This window comes from Astyanax mexicanus, chromosome 12, assembly GCF_023375975.1.
Source record: "Astyanax mexicanus isolate ESR-SI-001 chromosome 12, AstMex3_surface, whole genome shotgun sequence".
Lineage (NCBI taxonomy): Eukaryota > Metazoa > Chordata > Actinopteri > Characiformes > Acestrorhamphidae > Astyanax > Astyanax mexicanus.
Window position 1 is genome coordinate 37,125,658 of NC_064419.1, and position 16,619 is coordinate 37,142,276.

Sequence of the window (16,619 nt, forward strand, 5' to 3'; positions counted from 1 at the left end):
ATCTATTTTAATAATTAATTATAGTTTTTATTGTTGTTGATTATGGCTTACAGCCAATGAGAACCCAAATATCTAAAAAAAAATATTATATAAGTCCTGCTGGAAATTGAAATCTGCATCTCCATAAAAGTTGTCAGCAGAGGGAAGCATGAAGTCCTGTAAGATTTCTGGGAAAACACTGCACTGCACTGAGTTTGGATAATATTAACACAGTGGATCAACACCAGCAGATGACATGACTCTTCAACCAAACCATCACTGATTGTGGAAACTTCACACTAGTGAACAGCGTTGGACAGCGTTGGTCCTTAGTGGGACTGTCTTATGGAGACCCTTTCTCAGTATTATTATTGGTCACAGAAATGGACAGGTTTAACCCCTTAACAGGCCAGGATTTTTGTCAATTGTCTGCCTGACATTGTACAAATAAATCTAGAGGATTTCTAGTCAAGCATTGCATAAAAAGCTTAATTTTTAAATCAATATTTTCCTGAATACAAATCAAACAACAGTTCATCTCCTCCAAACCTTTAGTTTCATTACGTTTGTCTAGTTTTACATCTATTTTTCAAACCTGCAAAATTGGGGTTGACTCCTGTTACTGATCTGGAATTATTAAGTAGGGGAGAGAGAGTGAACAGGCAGCTTCTCTAAGTGTCCTGTAGAAGATTTCAAAGCCCTCAAATTTTCAGAATGTAAATAAGTTATTTTACTGCAGAAAAAAGGGTTTTGTAGTCTGTATACAGGACAAGGCATTTGAATGGGTTAAGGAGATCGAGTGGCAATGCCAGTACAAAGGCCGGCATTACCTTAATATGTTGTAATATGCGAGCTATATGTAGTGTGATAAACTCTATAAGATAAATTAAAGCATGTGAATTCTTTTTTTTTTTTTTACTCTTTTTTGGAGAGTTTTTCTAAATTTTTTTGTGATTTTGCACTTTTATTTCTACTTTGTTGGTACTGCATGTGCACAGAGAACTGTGTGTATCTCAGGTCTGAAAAGGTACATCAATTGCATCCTTGAAATGGCTCTGAACATTTCTATGCCGTGTAAGAAGAGACCTTCATTTTGGAACTGTTTTTTTTTTGTGATTTAGCAGTTGATAAATGCACCCCACCTCACCTGCAACCTAGGCTTTGGAACACAGCTTTGGGTGATAAAAGGGTGATAGAAACCGTTTGGGGATTTTCAGCTCAGATGTCTCTGATTCAATTCATTCCTTTATTCAGCAGAATTAAATTTAGATTTTTGTAAACATATTTTGTAAATATTAATAAATATTTATTTATATATTATATATTGTTTTTATAAATCTTACTGACTACCGTGAACGATATTACGTAACCATAACAGTCAGTAAACTTATAGCTAGCTAACTGGTAACACTTTACAATAAGGGTACATTAAGTAACAGTATTTATGACAAAATATTTTATGTTATTAATTGACACAAAGTAAGACATAATTAATAATTACAAAATGTTTAATATATGTAATCTAAATTCATTATTGTGATATATAGCCAATGTGATGTATTATTTATGATATTTGTGACCCTTATTGTAAAGTGTTACAATCTAACAATGATCAAAAAAATAGATATAATGGTCCAAATAAACGTGTTACTGAAAGATTAATTTTTAGGCCAAGCATTTTATAGCAAAGCAGTTTAGCAGTCTCCAGAAAAAGCATTTAAAAATAGGTTATAATAAAAACAATAGCTGACAGAAATTGGACTGAATGAAGTGTTCCTCCCCAGAGAACCTGATGAGCTAGCAAACACTGCTTATCAGAACAGAGCTGGATGCAGATAAGCACTTTTCTACACAAGGGCTTTTCTCCCCAGTGGATGAACAGTGGGAACATTTAGATTTGTCAGAGAAATGTATTTTCTGTACTGTTTCTGAACTGAGCTAGCTAACATCAGCTAGAGTAATTAGACCTCCATCACATCTGCATTCTCAATCACATTCTAAACCACATACTATTACCAGCACCAGCCACATGTTTACAATTTCAGTCCTGTAAATGTATAAAATCATTATTATGCCTTTATACTGTCTAATTCTTCCTGTGATTAAATGTAACACACTTATGAATATTTTACTTTAGTATTAAACGTTCATAAACTATACTAGTGCATCTCAAAAAAATTTACATTATTAAAAATTACTTTATTTCAATAAAGTAAATTTAGTTCAAAATATAGATGTAATACACAGTGATCTATTTTAAGTGTTTATATTTTTAATTGTTGATGATTATGGCTTAAAGTCAGTAAAAACCCAAAAATCTGTGTTTTTTTTTTTTTTTTATTTGAATATTATATAAGACAATTGGTACTTTTGGCAGTGTGCCAAGTAAAAAAATCTTACAGCACTTCATGCTTCCCCCTGTTGACAACTTTTTAATGAAGATGCAAATTTCATTTTCCAGCAGGACTTGGCACACTGCCCACACTGCCAAAAGTACCAATTGGTCTTATATAATATTCTAATTTTCTGACATACTGGCTTTTGTGTTTTCATTGGCTGTAAGTTATAATCATCAACAATAAAAAAAAATGCTTAAAATAGATCACTCTGTGTGTAAAACATCTATATAATATACAAATTTCACATTTTAAACTGAATTACTAAAATAAAGTAACTTTTCAATGATATACAATTTTTTTTCGATGCCCCAGTAGTCATTCAACAGTGTCTAGAGACAGCGATCAACCAATTTGTTGACACACTTTCTAATAAATGCATTTAGCAACTACTAGTAATATAAATACAGCCTTATAATTATACTATACTTATCAATACTATATATTCTACTTATTAGTATAATGATTAGTTATTTTTATAGCTATTAAATGCTATTGCTATTAATTGCTGTAGCATAATACCAGGTAGCCATGCGCTGTTTAATTAGATACTAGAGCCTTTAAAACTGTTAATTAACAGTAAAAAAATATAAAATTGTCTCTTACAACAAAGAGTAGAGAAGATAAAAAGTGTCTTGAAAAGGTCTTGGCTGTTTTAACATGATTACATGATAACGTGATTCTAAAACTGCCCCCAAAGTTACAGTCATGATAAAATATTGTATACTGACCAGCAGGATTATAGATTATTGGATTATGCTAATTCCAATAATATTGTGTCATTTGGGTCGAACCATAGTCCTGGTTTCTCCAAAGATTTATTCCTCTTAGAGTGAGGGAGTTTTTCCTTGCCACTGTTGCCACTATCATCATGGTGCTTACTTATAAGAGGCTTGCGTAGCTTGTTTTAATACGGTAAAGCGCAGGCTACAGTCCGATATACTCACCTCTGAACAGCGAAAGAGCTAAAGTGGTTAGCGGCTAATGCTAATGCTGCTCCAGCGGTGCTAGTTGGGGTTAGCAGCAGGATACAGGGCAATAATACTCACCTCCAAACAGCGAAAGAGCTAGCTATTAACACTTAGCGGCTAATGCTAATGCTGCTGGAGAAACTAAACTGCAACATCTGTATAACGCTGTACTTTAGCAGAGTGGCTTTACTGCTCCTTTTTGACCTGGTTAAATTCATACATAAGGCGCGCTAGATTATAAGGTGTTGATTTTTGGGAAAATTAAAGGATTTTGAGTGTGAAAAATACGGTATATAAATATTCACTTTACACAATGGAGAACTGCAGGGGAAGAGAGTGGGCCCTGTGTACAGCCCCAGTTGTTAGGTTCTGGATTTGTCATCTTCCTGTATTACATTATGTAGAACATGCTTAAAATCATTTACATATAAAACTATACGCAGTTCTTACCTTCAATTTCTCCATAATTTCTCATGAGGATTTCTCAGACATAGAGAGCCCTACTGCTTTAATAACAGCTGCTATAAGTTCAAATTTATACTCAGATACATTAATAATGTATTTTAAGTAATGGCTTTGCATAATCATAATAATGACAGCAACAACAATAAGTGTGAGATCTGTATTATAATAACTAGAATGACTGTCACCCAAATTGAAAACGTGCTGTGAAATCCATGGGGCGTGTTCTGTTTCCCCATATACTACATCTCAAGCGTAGCCGACACATTTGCCATCCAGCACAGTGGAGGATCTATTTTCCCTGAACTGTTTCTGCCTCATTTTCTACTTACCGAGGCAGAACTCTAACTACTCTCCATCCAGCTCGTCAGGAACCGCTCCAAGTCCTCCGCAGGTTAATCTACTTTCAGTGGGCTACCTGCAGACCCGAGCCTGTGCCTAAACGCCTCTTAGAACTGAGCCCTCATGTCAGTGTTTACGGTCCAGAAGGCCTCCAAACCCACTCTCTATTATAGAACTCTCTGTTCTGTGTTTTGCTCCTTCTCTGCTGGAGTCATTCAGCACCAACCGGTCTCACCATCGCAAGGCTCTGAGCTGCCATCTGTTCTCCATGCTGTGGGACACACTTTTCCCTTAGGCACCGGCTTTGGTGCTTTTTCCACGTTGTGAAGGGAAAAAAAATGTAAATTGGGTACAATGGCAGCTTTCGCGGAGCACATGAATGGATGTTACTCAAAGTCTTCTAAAGGCACCTGGCTATTTTCGAGATTTCATGCAGGGAAGAGAAGGTTTTGTGAAAAAAAAGGCCTTGGTGTGTGGAAGTGAACATGTTCCATAAGCTAATCTTAAATGAAGGACTTACTCATCCATTTTATAGCATATGCCATTATCCTATTAGCCGTGGTGAAAAGTAATGGGCTACATGCATTTCATTACTCTGCTTAAGTAGCTGTTTCAAGGACCTGTACATTTGGATTCCTGGTTTTTGGCGAGCTTAACGTCTACCTTCTAACTCACGGTATTGCTGGCTATACATTATGGCCATGTAAAAGAGTGGCAGCTTATTTTTCTTCATATGGGACACAGATGTCTTTTGTGTGGATGTTCAAATAGCATTTGGGTTTGATTTCGGGCACTTTCAAATGTGTTTTAGAAATTTGATATTACAGCTCTGAAAAAAAAATAAGACCACTTAAAAATGATGAGTTTCTTTGATTTTACCAAATCGAAAAACTCTGGAATATAATCAAGAGGAAGATGGATGACCACAAGATCACAAGAAACCAAGCTGAACTGGCATAAAGTTATCCAAAAGCAGTGTGCAAGACTGGTGGAGGAGAACATGCCAAGGTGCACGAAAACCAGGGTTATTCCACCAAATATTTATTTCTGAACTAAAAAAAAAAAACTTTATGAATATGAACTTGTTTTCTTTGCCTTATTTGCGGTCTTAAAGCTCTGCACCTTTTTTATTTCAGCGATTTCTCATTTTCTGCAGATAAATGCTCAAAATGAATATTTTTATTTAGAATTTGTAAGACATGTTGTTTGTAGTTTATAAACAAAAAAAAATCTCAATTTTATTCAAACATATACCTATAAATAGCAAAGTCAGAGAAATTGATTCAGAAAATGAAGTGGTCTCTTAATTTTGTCCAGAGCTGCACAACCGATGGAACATTTATGTGAATGAGAAGGAAAAAATGGGCCTGAAGAGAAGGGAAAATGAACAGAAATAAAGAGGAAAATCGGCAACAGCAATGAGGGAGGTTTTCAATAGCAGGATAATGAGAAAATATGTGAGGTAAAGGCTCAAATAATATTAAAAGGCACAGGTCACAAGTGTTTCTAAAGAAACTGACAAACTCAGCCAAAAGGGTGTGTGGCTAAAAGTTAAAGGAAAATAAAAAGATTAGAATCAACATTAAAAGTAATCAAGGACCCAAAGCGAACATGTCTTTTTTTTTTTTTACAGTGACGAGTCCAAATGTGAGTCTTTGGACCTCCTTGATAGCTACTGTGATGCTGGTGAAGATGAAACCGAAACTTCACGTGAAACATCACCCTTTTGCACATACATGTTGATTTAACGGTGCAACTATTCAGACAAATCTAGAATATATGGTGCATTTAAAAGATAGTGTGAACAGCTCACAATTAACATTGGATTAGGGGGAAGAGTCCGATTTTAACCACTTTTACTATCGGTGTGAGCTACGAAAGGCTATGAAAGATCTGCCTGCTATTATGATGAAGATGTAAGTAGTTGAGAGGTGAACTGAATAAAAAGTGCTCAGGTTTATATTTCAGGTCTGATTAGAGCAAAGGTAGACAGAGTGATGATCACCACAGCCCATCAAAGCGGTCAGATTCCCTGTAAAGGAATGCAGTAGCTTGACTTGTTCTGTAAATCTAAAGAGAAAAACCAGACATGAATCACACATAGCGAGCACTTAAAATTTTAAACACTTGAAAATCCCCTCATAAATAATTGCAATACATTTCCTTCCACTGTCTATCAGTCCCCAACACCTGCTCTTTCTCACATTATATATATATATATATATATATATATATATATATATATATATATATATATATATATATATATATATATATATATATATATATATACTGTGCATTATACCAAAAACTAAGAAAAATATATATATTATATAAATAAAAATAAAGGAAAATAGTGACCCACAAAACAAAGAGAAAGCATTTTTTACACACTGCTGCTTTAATACACATTGATACACACATACAAAACATTATCAATTATTAACGTAATGAAAGTTTGGTCCTTGATTGCCACAGTGATTGTAGCACAGAAACAGTTCTCTGCAAGATTACATGGTACAGGGCAGAAATCATGTAAGGCAAATTAAATAATTCATGTCATGTTACAACTTGCTTGATACAAAAGGAAAAATTAATTGCTCTACTTTTTCATGTTAGTATAATTATATTCATATTATAATTAAATGCTGTATTACTGACTTCTTAGGGAATCTGGTCAAAATTTATATAACAGAACAACATATTGTATAATATTGCAATTATATTTTTTCTCAATATCAGGCAACCCTACTTTACATTAAGACTTTACAGTGTTTTGTGTTTTTGAGTCAAACAAGGAACTTAAACAATTCTAGTTCCACGTAATCCCAATTAGCACATGCTATATACATCGTCACATTACCGTTTAATAGGATTTCATAAATCAAATCTGTAAAGCCATTTAACGCAGGCACTCCAGTACACTTAGTAACTGATCAAGAGTGTGACTTCACACTCTCACACTTTTTAAGTGACGAAACTTCGAGCTGCATATGATTATGGGGAGCTTTAGGCGAGCATGTACTTTCATGATTATCATTCCTGCACTCTGCTACGGAGTAAAGACACAGTCAATAGATTCTGACCATTGCACAGTTTAGGGATCCAAAAAGGAGAACTGCTTGAGGCAAGGTCTGTGCTCTGATTCAAATCTGCAGCAGAGCACCTCATTCATACAGAGGAGGACTATACACACACACAATCCACGCAATTTAGACCACAGACTGTTGCATGTGCATGAGGTGACAATTAATGAAAGTGTGAGAAAAACTGTGGTTATCATCTATTTTTTTTTTTTAGATCAGACTTTAGATCAAACTTACAAAAGATAACAATGGGAAATAATGGGGTTTGCTCTCACAAAGGTCAGCAGGAACATCAAGTAAGGGAGTCCAGCTGAGCCTGAATCGTCTCTAGCTGCAAAGGAAAGAAAGAATGAATGAAAGAAAGAAATAAACAGAAAAGAGTGTGTGACAGTTTGAAGATAGGTATCGTGGCTGACAGCGTTGGCTAAGCAGTCAAGCGGAAAACTAAACGAATGTAGTCTGACCTTGTTGTAGAACTCCAGCAGTTCCTGGTGGCTGAATTCCACAAAAACGTTCTGCAGATGCTAGAGGACAGAAAAAAAAAAAGAAAGAAAGAAAAACAGCAATGAGCGCCACAGCCGGCCCCTGTCAGCTCCCCATATAAATGAATGAATTATTAGTGCACATCTGTCCAGATAAAGTCAGTTTCCATTAAACAGACAAAAGCGTCTACATTGACCTGTTTTTATCTGTGAGCAGGACGCATTGATAACATAAAAATGTGGCAAAGAAAAAAAAAGCATTAATATATATATAGATTTTATATTTATATGACTGTGCATTAAACTACTTTCAAGGGACAATTCTTACAATTTAAAAAATAAAGCAGTAATAATATTGCTTTTACTACTGTTGATTTTGAGTAGAAAATGCAACATGTGGAGACGTTCCAGTAGGAGACTCCCAACATCTGAGCTAAAACGGAATGCCCAAATCCCCAAAATCCCCAAAAAATACAAATTACCTCTTTAACATACACTCCTTAAAAACATAAATCAGCTTGAAAAGGTTTTGAACGATGCCACAGCAGAACCACTCTATAAAAACCCTAGAGTTTGTGGTAGATATGAAAAGTGTGTGAAAACCTTTCAAAGTGATAAAGTTGGGGGGCTCCTAGTGGTCCAGCAGCTAAGCAATGCCACTATAATCAGGAGATAGCCGGTTCGAATCCTGTTCATGTAGCTTGCCAGTGGCCACTGGAGCCCTGAGAGAGCACAATTGGCTTTGCTCTCTCGTTCTCTGGGTGGGTAGATGGTGCTTTTTCTCCACATCACTTTTGAGGTGATGTCGCTCAGCACAAGGCGTCTGTGAGCTTATGTATCTAAGCGTGCTGAGATGCTACTTGGCAATGCTGCATCAGCAGCAGCTCCAAAAGAGGCGGTGGCTGACTTCACATGTCTAGGAGGAGGCATGTGCTAGTCTTTACCCTTCTGGTGTGTTGGGGCATCACTAGTGATAGGGGGAGTCCTAATAAGTGGGTTGGGTAATTGGCCATGTAAATTGGGGCGAAAATGGAAACAATATTGAAATAAAATATAAAAGTGATAAAGTCAATGTTCCCCGAACTTAAATATGGTACATAATGGAACCAAAAAAGAAGGATTTTTTTTTCTATGAATTCGCGCAACCACAGAACCATCTGAAGCTCCAACATGTATAAGAATAATGTATGAGAAAACCTGCAAAATGTCAAGGCAGTACCATGCAGAAGTGCACATGCAGTAACTGTCATAATAGAAATCATGAATATCACATGTATGCTGGTGGTTACTGTGGAGCGTCTTTCCTCGAACCAGAACAGAAGTGGCGTGAGGCTGAGGGGCTGAAATCTCTTAGGGGGAGCAATGTGTCAGCCCACATTAATGGCAAGGACATTAATTAGACGCGACATTATCATCCATAATTAAGAGTAAAAGGGGAAACGTTATCTTTAGCAGGGGCCACTGGAGATATGGTGTATATGTAGGCCAGACTCGTCCTGGACAAAGGCAGCACATTATCTATAGGCTAAAACAAACATGATGCAAATAACTGAGTGTGCATAGAAACTGCTCCAGCAAGAGAATATTCCAGTCTTTTGGGACCAAATCAAAACAATGATTACCATCTTAACTGTACAGAACTGTTCTGCTTTTGTGCAGACAATGTCTTTCCAAAATCTGATGTAAGAGTAGGGGAGGGCGATATGGCCCTAAAATAATATCACAATATTTCAGGGTATTTCTGTGATAACTATATTTTTTTAGATATGAAAAAAAGAACACTGATAAAATGTATTTGTTTTAAGAATTTTACTACTGCAGCAAAATAACTATTCAAGTTTTATTTTATATAGGATAACAGTTTCAGGGTGCTGAGTGGTCTAGCCGTCTACTGCACTGCCATTATGATCGGGAAAATCACTGGTTCGAATCCTGGTCATGCAGCTTGCCATCAGCTGCTAGAGCACATTAAGTGCTCTCTCAGGATGGGTACATGGCGTTTTTTCTCCTCATCACAGCTAGGGTGATGTCGATCAGCACAAGGCATCTGTGAGCTGATGTATCAGAACCGAGTCGCTGCGCTTTCCTCCAAATGTGCTGTGATGCTACTCACCAATACTGCATCAGCAGCAGTTTAAAAATGGGTTGTGGCTGACTTCACATGTATCGGAGGAGGCATGTGCTAGTCTTCACCCTCCTTGTGTTGAGGGAGATGTACAGCTGACTAGCAGCTGAATGGATGGGACAATTGGCCTAGCTAAATTTGGAGAAAATGGGAAAATTTGAGGAAAAAAAGGATAACAATTAGAATTTTTATTCCGCACAAACTAGTAAATTAAGACCATATATTAGTTTAAGCTTCTCTAACTTTTTATTTTTTCCTTGGCTGTGCTTACATGAACACAGTCCACAGCGTACAGAGCTCCCTTTGTTGCTGCATGTGGCTAAAACAATTTGAGCTGGATTTGAATCTGATGTTTTTGCAGCTCTTTTGATGTGTTTATCGTAAACACATATTGCAATAACGATAAAAATATGATTTATCTTTTAGCCCTGATCTGATGTGGAACATAAAACAAAAACCTGCTGCCATATGAATCTTAAATCTCTGGGAAAACTAAAGTATCAGCACACTCTGGGAAAGATTCTCAGGATGCCCAAACAATAACAAGCCTTATCTTTAAGCCTGACAACTATGTGGCATGAAGACATTCTCTATATCCTAACGTGGGAGGTTTGCACTGCAAAAAAAACAGGAGATCTGTGCTTTGTGTGTGTGTATGTGTATGTGTGAGTGTGTGTGTGTGTGTGTGTGTGTGTGAGTGTGTGTGTGACGAGCCTCCTGCACACCAGGGATGAAAGCAAATGTGTGTCAAATAGCAAGGGTTAAAATCCAGCCCAGTGTTGCAACACAAGAGCCATGCTTCTTCTGACATATCTAGGTTAACACTAATGGGTGTACTTTCCTGCACACCCAAAACGCTGAGGTGAACCTCAGAACTCTGGAGATAAGCCCTGAAAGAGAGGTAGCTTCTTATCGTTTTCACCCTCTCATGGCAGCACTGTGTTCAAATATACAGCAGGGACAACTCTCAGGAAGACGACGCCCTTTGAGCAGCCATCGCCGAGGTTTATTTATGATTTCTGAATGAAACATTAATGACTAATGTTGATTCATACGATGGTGGAGCCTGACATTTTTCGCTTTTCGTTTTTTTTTTTTTCTTTCTCGGAGCTGAGCAAGTGAGGAGGAACAGCTGACACAAAAAGGCACTTCTCATGAATCATTTGGTTTCGTGGGCCACAGATTTTTCTCTCTTTTTTTCAAAGTTTGATGTCAGAGAAATTCCCTAAAAAATCTTCAAAAATATATATTTTTTAGTTTTATTCATACAAAAAAAAAAAACAACACAAACTAAAAACTAAACGGCCAGTCTGCTGGCTCCCCACTACCTCTCTACCCCCGTCACTCACAGGCATTACAGTGCCAAACGGTGAAATGAGTATATATAAGCAAAAAAACGAGTGCTAAGCGAAACCCCCAGGCGTGAGTATCCTCGTCTCCAGTATTTTTTTTTTTTTTAGACCTCGCATTCCGAAAGCTCTTTATCAAGAAGAAATTATATAACATATGGTGAGCAGAGCTGCCAGATGCAGCGACAGATTAAGATTGAAATATATCCGTAAATAGGGTTAAGGAGCATTGTGTTTGTAAGCATGTTAAGATCTGAAAACTGACTAAACGCTGCCCCTGGCGTGGGAGAAGAGGCCGGCGCTGACGACAACGGCTAAAGAAATATCGCATCTGATACGGCATTGTGTGCTGCGTCAGTGTAATTTGAGGATTCAGAAAATACATTCAAAAGGATTAAATTCCTATCCTCAGAAATAGGCTGCAGCTGAATCACCACCTGTGAAACCTAATTAGAGCAACTCTTTATACAGTCTTAAACTGGTATAACGCCTCATGTATGAAGAAAGAAAAGAAACAGTGATAGAAACCCTCGCCAAAGTGGAGAAGATAAGAGAAGACAAAAATCAATACAGAGAAACCTGTGCGCTGTGGCTTAGATTCTGAAGGATATACTGTATGTATATATATATATATATATATATATATATATATATATATATATATATATATATATATATATGGAAAATGTATATATTGACCCTGCAAATCTTTGACTGAAATGTTGACCAAAGCCGAGCTCCTCCAAACATCCTTAATTATGAATAGCCCCCCCCTCCCAGCCCTCCAACCCCCCCCCCCCCCCCCCCCCCGATTCCTAGGTTAACTGGTTGCCATGGTCACCGAGCTCTTGGAAAGCCTTTTCTGCCATACTACGCTGCCTGTCTCTGTACAAAATGTCAGTCTCCCTTTGTGTAATTGCCCTGCCGCTCTGAGGAATACATTGTAAAGTTTTGTTTGTCATTTCAAGGTGGTGGGAGTTTCTTCTGGATAATGACGAAAATTGGGAAAGCATGCTGGAACAAGGAACCTGCAAATAACTATGCTTAAAAGCAATTTCCTATTATGCCTGGCCTCGACATTTACAAAATTAATAATATGTTTGCAGAAAATTGTTTTCCACCCTTCCTATCTAAATGAAACATGGGGGGGGGGGGGGAAGAAATTCTGACCATCTTAATTGAGCGGTGCTGTTTTTCAGCCACTATGAATTGCTAATGAAACATGCTGGACAAATTTAATGAGCATATTGCCTGGGTTTAGAGCAGCATTATTATCTACATAGTAAAATGTGTTTCACATCCTGTCAAAGAGGAACGGCCCTCAAATATTTGGCCATGCACCCTGATGCTCGTAGGGAACAAACAGTGTGGAGATATAAAGACCGCAGCACGACCGTGAACTCTGCACAAATAAACAAATAAAAGGTCTTAAACAAACTGAAACTTTGTAGCTCTAGCTATTGTCTTTTAAAGACAATGGACTAAACTGAGAAGGCCACGTACAGGGAGGGGGAAGAATGGTCATCTCCCCCCAAACTGTAAACATACCGGAGGACGTTAGCCAATAGGTGGCTGCTTAGAGACAGCAAGACAGCAAAGCCTCTAAGGAATTGGGATCAGTCCCAGAGCAACCAACAAGCGAATGAGAAGCAGCAGGATACAAGCACAACGAGACGTGCTAGGAGTCATATGTGTGTGTGTATACAATGTGAAACATGTGAGCCAACTGTAAGCATAAACAGGGATGGGGTGTGGCGGTTAATCGCTGTGTTTTTATTTCCTGTTGATTTCATACACAACACAGATCATTCACAAAAGACAGCTCAGGAAGACACTCGCTCAGAGCAACTCGATTCAGAATTCCACCGCAGGAAATGCAGTGTTCAAAAAAAGAAGCATGTCCCCTTTTTTTCAATCTACAGACTGAAAACTCATTTATTTAAAAGGAAGACACATGCTGCCAAAAATCAGGCTCGGTTGTTCCCCTCGCCGTAGGACGCACTTTAGAGTAAACAGAGCCCAGATGTGATATCAAAAATATCCAATAGTTGATGTAGAGGCGGGTGTGCGCGGCACCCTCTGTTTTTTTCGCACCTCTTCTTCAGCAACTGAAGCACCCTGGAGGCGAGTGTGTGTTTTTCATGTGTTTTCAGCACTCGGAGAACGGAGAAGCCTAAATGCGGATGCGCTATCAGAGAGGCATCCATCCGCCTCGCCGCCGGATTGGCATTTATCGAAAGCCAAGATGGAGTCGGCCTCCAGATAAATAGAATGATCCAATTAGAGGAGAGAAGAAGAGGAGAGCATGTCAGACGCTCGCACCCGTTCAGACAGAAAACAAAATGGCATTCGTGATTGGAAAAAAAGCAGAGAAACGGAGGGAGCTCACAACAGGCCACTTTAATCTGAGTAATGCATTCTCTTACAGGCCTCTGTAGGATTTTGTTATCTCGTAAATCAGTCCGCTTCTTGTTTAGAGGCACTGATGATTTCTCAGTTCCCCCACCCCCCCCCCCCCCCCACAACTGACTTAACTACTTAATAGGTACCTACAGCTCTGGAAAAAAATTAAACCATTTAAAAATTATGAGTTTCTTTGATTTTACCCAATTGTAGAACCTCATATGTTAATTAGTTAAGAGGAAGATGGATGATCAAACGCCATTAAACCAAGCTGAACTGCTTGAATATGTGCAACAGGAGTGGCATAAAGTTATCCAAAATCAGTGTGTAAGACTAATGAAGGAGAACATGCCAAGATGCATGAAACCTGTGATTAAAAACCAGGGTTATTCCACCAAATATTGATTTCTGAGCTCTGCATTTTCTGCAACTAAATGCTCTAAATTACAATATTTTTATTTGGAATTTGAGAGAAATGTCGTCAGTGGTTTATAGAATAACAAAATATTAATTTTACTCAAATATATACCTATAAATAGCAAAATCAGAGACTGATTCAGAAACTGAAGCACAAGAATGATGCAAAATCCAGTCCGGTGATATTATTTTGGTATTCTATTAATATTGGCACATTCCCCATCCACTGAACTACAATACCTAGAAGGTTCTACACCACATTGGGTGCTCCATTCCTCCTCCCTCCATGACAGAGGCTACATGCAGTGTTGACAACTTTGCGAAAAGCAACAATTCTAGCAACTTTTTTGGTACAACACAGCTTCACAGATACTTCCCACAGAGGACAATCATCCAAACTGCCCAGCGTGAGCTTGCCCACTCTCTCCCTCACTCCCCCTTTAGAAATTGATCCCATGAGTTATTGAATTTGCAGCAAAACAAAAAAGATGTGAGATGTCTAGTTCAAGCAGACAGACATGTCCTCTGGCCCACGGCTTTATTGAGACTTTAGGTCACTGACACACCTCCTAAAAACTCTGATTTTTATAACATTACAGTTATAGTTTTTTTGTTGTTCTTTTATCTCTATCCTAAATAAGATATAATAAGCACGATAAAACAATATTCACCAGAGATTATACAATTTAAAAGCTTCAGATACAAAAAAATGTGGTAACATGAGAAACAAATAGTAGGACAACTCATCCACAGGCATATTACAAGCAGCAAATAGTCATCATCAGGTCTATCCACACAAATGAGGAAGCAATGAGACATAACTCCTTACCTTGTAATTTGTTTAGTAAAGATGAGGTCACCTTGGACAGGGGCGGACCCTTCGCTGTTCCACCATCACAATAAACCACATCCACTCTTGTGGCTTTGGAGGCGGGGAGAGGGGGAGGAGGAGGAGGAGGGCAAAAATAAATCTGGATCTCCGCTCCAACAAAAGCAAGCAGGGTGCACATCCGACTCCTGACCCACACAATATGCATCAAGCATCGACAACAGACAACCACAGACGACGCGTCTCAGGACTTCATATTAGTCTGAGCCCCGAGCCTCCAGGCCATTTGTCTGGACATTTCTTTTTGTTTGTGAGCAGCAACTGGAATTGAAAAAACATGCCTCATTGTTCCACCGAGGTCTTGGTGTCCCCCTGAAGCTGCCTGAATTCATGTGAGCCAGGGGGGATTTTCACACGATTTTCACACTGCCATTCAGTACAGTACACAGCTAGAGTGCAATAACGGCCCGGCACAAAGACTGGGATTGTCCCCCGACGGCTCCCAGCTCAAAAGGCGCGGAATGACAGGCCTGGCCATACAGAGCGCTCTTTCAGCGCTGGCCTCATCCAAGGACAGTGGGGTAGGCCTCACCTTCCCCACTGCTTCTCAAACCACAAACCAGCTTAGCATGGAAAAAATAAGGAAATGAGGAAAAAAAAAAGAAAAAAAAAAGGCCTCTCGCAGTTCTACTCCCTCTAATAAGCCTAAATAATATGCAGAGAGGCGCACTCAATGGAGCTGGAGTGAATGGTATGAAGCATGAATGGAGTGTAGAGCACTGGTTTAGCATATGGTAATAGTACCAACCACAACAACAACCGGCAAAAACTATATCACCAGCCATGCATTTCATTTCCCTCGACATATATGTTAGATGTTGTTGAGAAAGAGGTTTCTTTTTTCTCTTTGCAGCCCTTAAGCGACTGTAAGTGAGGCTGAAATTGTGAGTTTCCAACCAACTGAATGCCATTTTACAGTCATCCATTGACTCAAACCATAAACAAAACATAAACACATATATTTTAAATATTTATCACAGAGCATGGATCCAAATTCAAGAAAATAACAAATTTAAATGGAAATGAACAGTACTCTACAAATAGACTACCATAAATGTAATCATGTTTTACTGTTCTGGAACAGAAACATTGGTTTGAAAAAGAGTATGGTTCCAGTTAGCAGAGGGTCACCCCATGTGGCCCACAACTACTTAACAAGAATCTGAAAGAGCTAATAGATGCTTCATAGATATTTAATAAGCAAATATCTTTAAATTATTGACATTACCTGCATTACCCAAGTGGCCACTCCGAGGGAAAGGCCAGAAGAACGAGTAAAGTTAGCTTCATCGTGCTAATCAAATATCCTTTTAAGCATTTTGCTTTTTTGAGAGGTATAAATGCTACTTATGTTGTTTAAATAATATACTACATAGCAATTTAGTAAACAACACCTTCAAGTAATATATTAACTTTTTGTTGTTGTTGTCAGCTTTGTATCTTTAGCTAAATAAAACACTTGCAGAATTAAAACTGGATCAGGAGTCATATTATAAAGGGGAAGACTTTGCAACCTGAAGCCGACCAACTCAGTGTTAAACTTTTGGAATATTAAGCAATGTTAAAGTGCATTGACAATCCAAAAGTTATGTTAAAGTTGGAGTACAGCACCTCTATAAGGGGTGAGGTGTTACCTTCTAAGCGAGGTTGACACCTGGCCAACATGTAAACTTGGAAAACGTCATACCATGTATTACTGTCCACAGTAAACAGCATAG

The 16,619-nt window shown here is 38.2% G+C and overlaps 1 protein-coding gene across 1 annotated transcript in view; it reads right to left on the reverse strand.

The window, feature by feature from the left end:
* Positions 1–6,530: 6,530 nt before the first annotated feature.
* Positions 6,531–16,619, reverse strand: part of commd10 (COMM domain containing 10) — a 50,404-nt gene continuing 40,315 nt past the window's right edge. Inside the window, exons 6-7 of the mRNA XM_007260782.4 lie at positions 7,701–7,760; positions 6,531–7,567 (exon numbers count right to left, since the gene is read on the reverse strand). Of these exons, the coding sequence (XP_007260844.3) occupies positions 7,529–7,567; positions 7,701–7,760 (99 nt within the window). The 3' untranslated portion in view covers positions 6,531–7,528. The remainder of the gene's footprint in view (positions 7,568–7,700; positions 7,761–16,619) is intronic.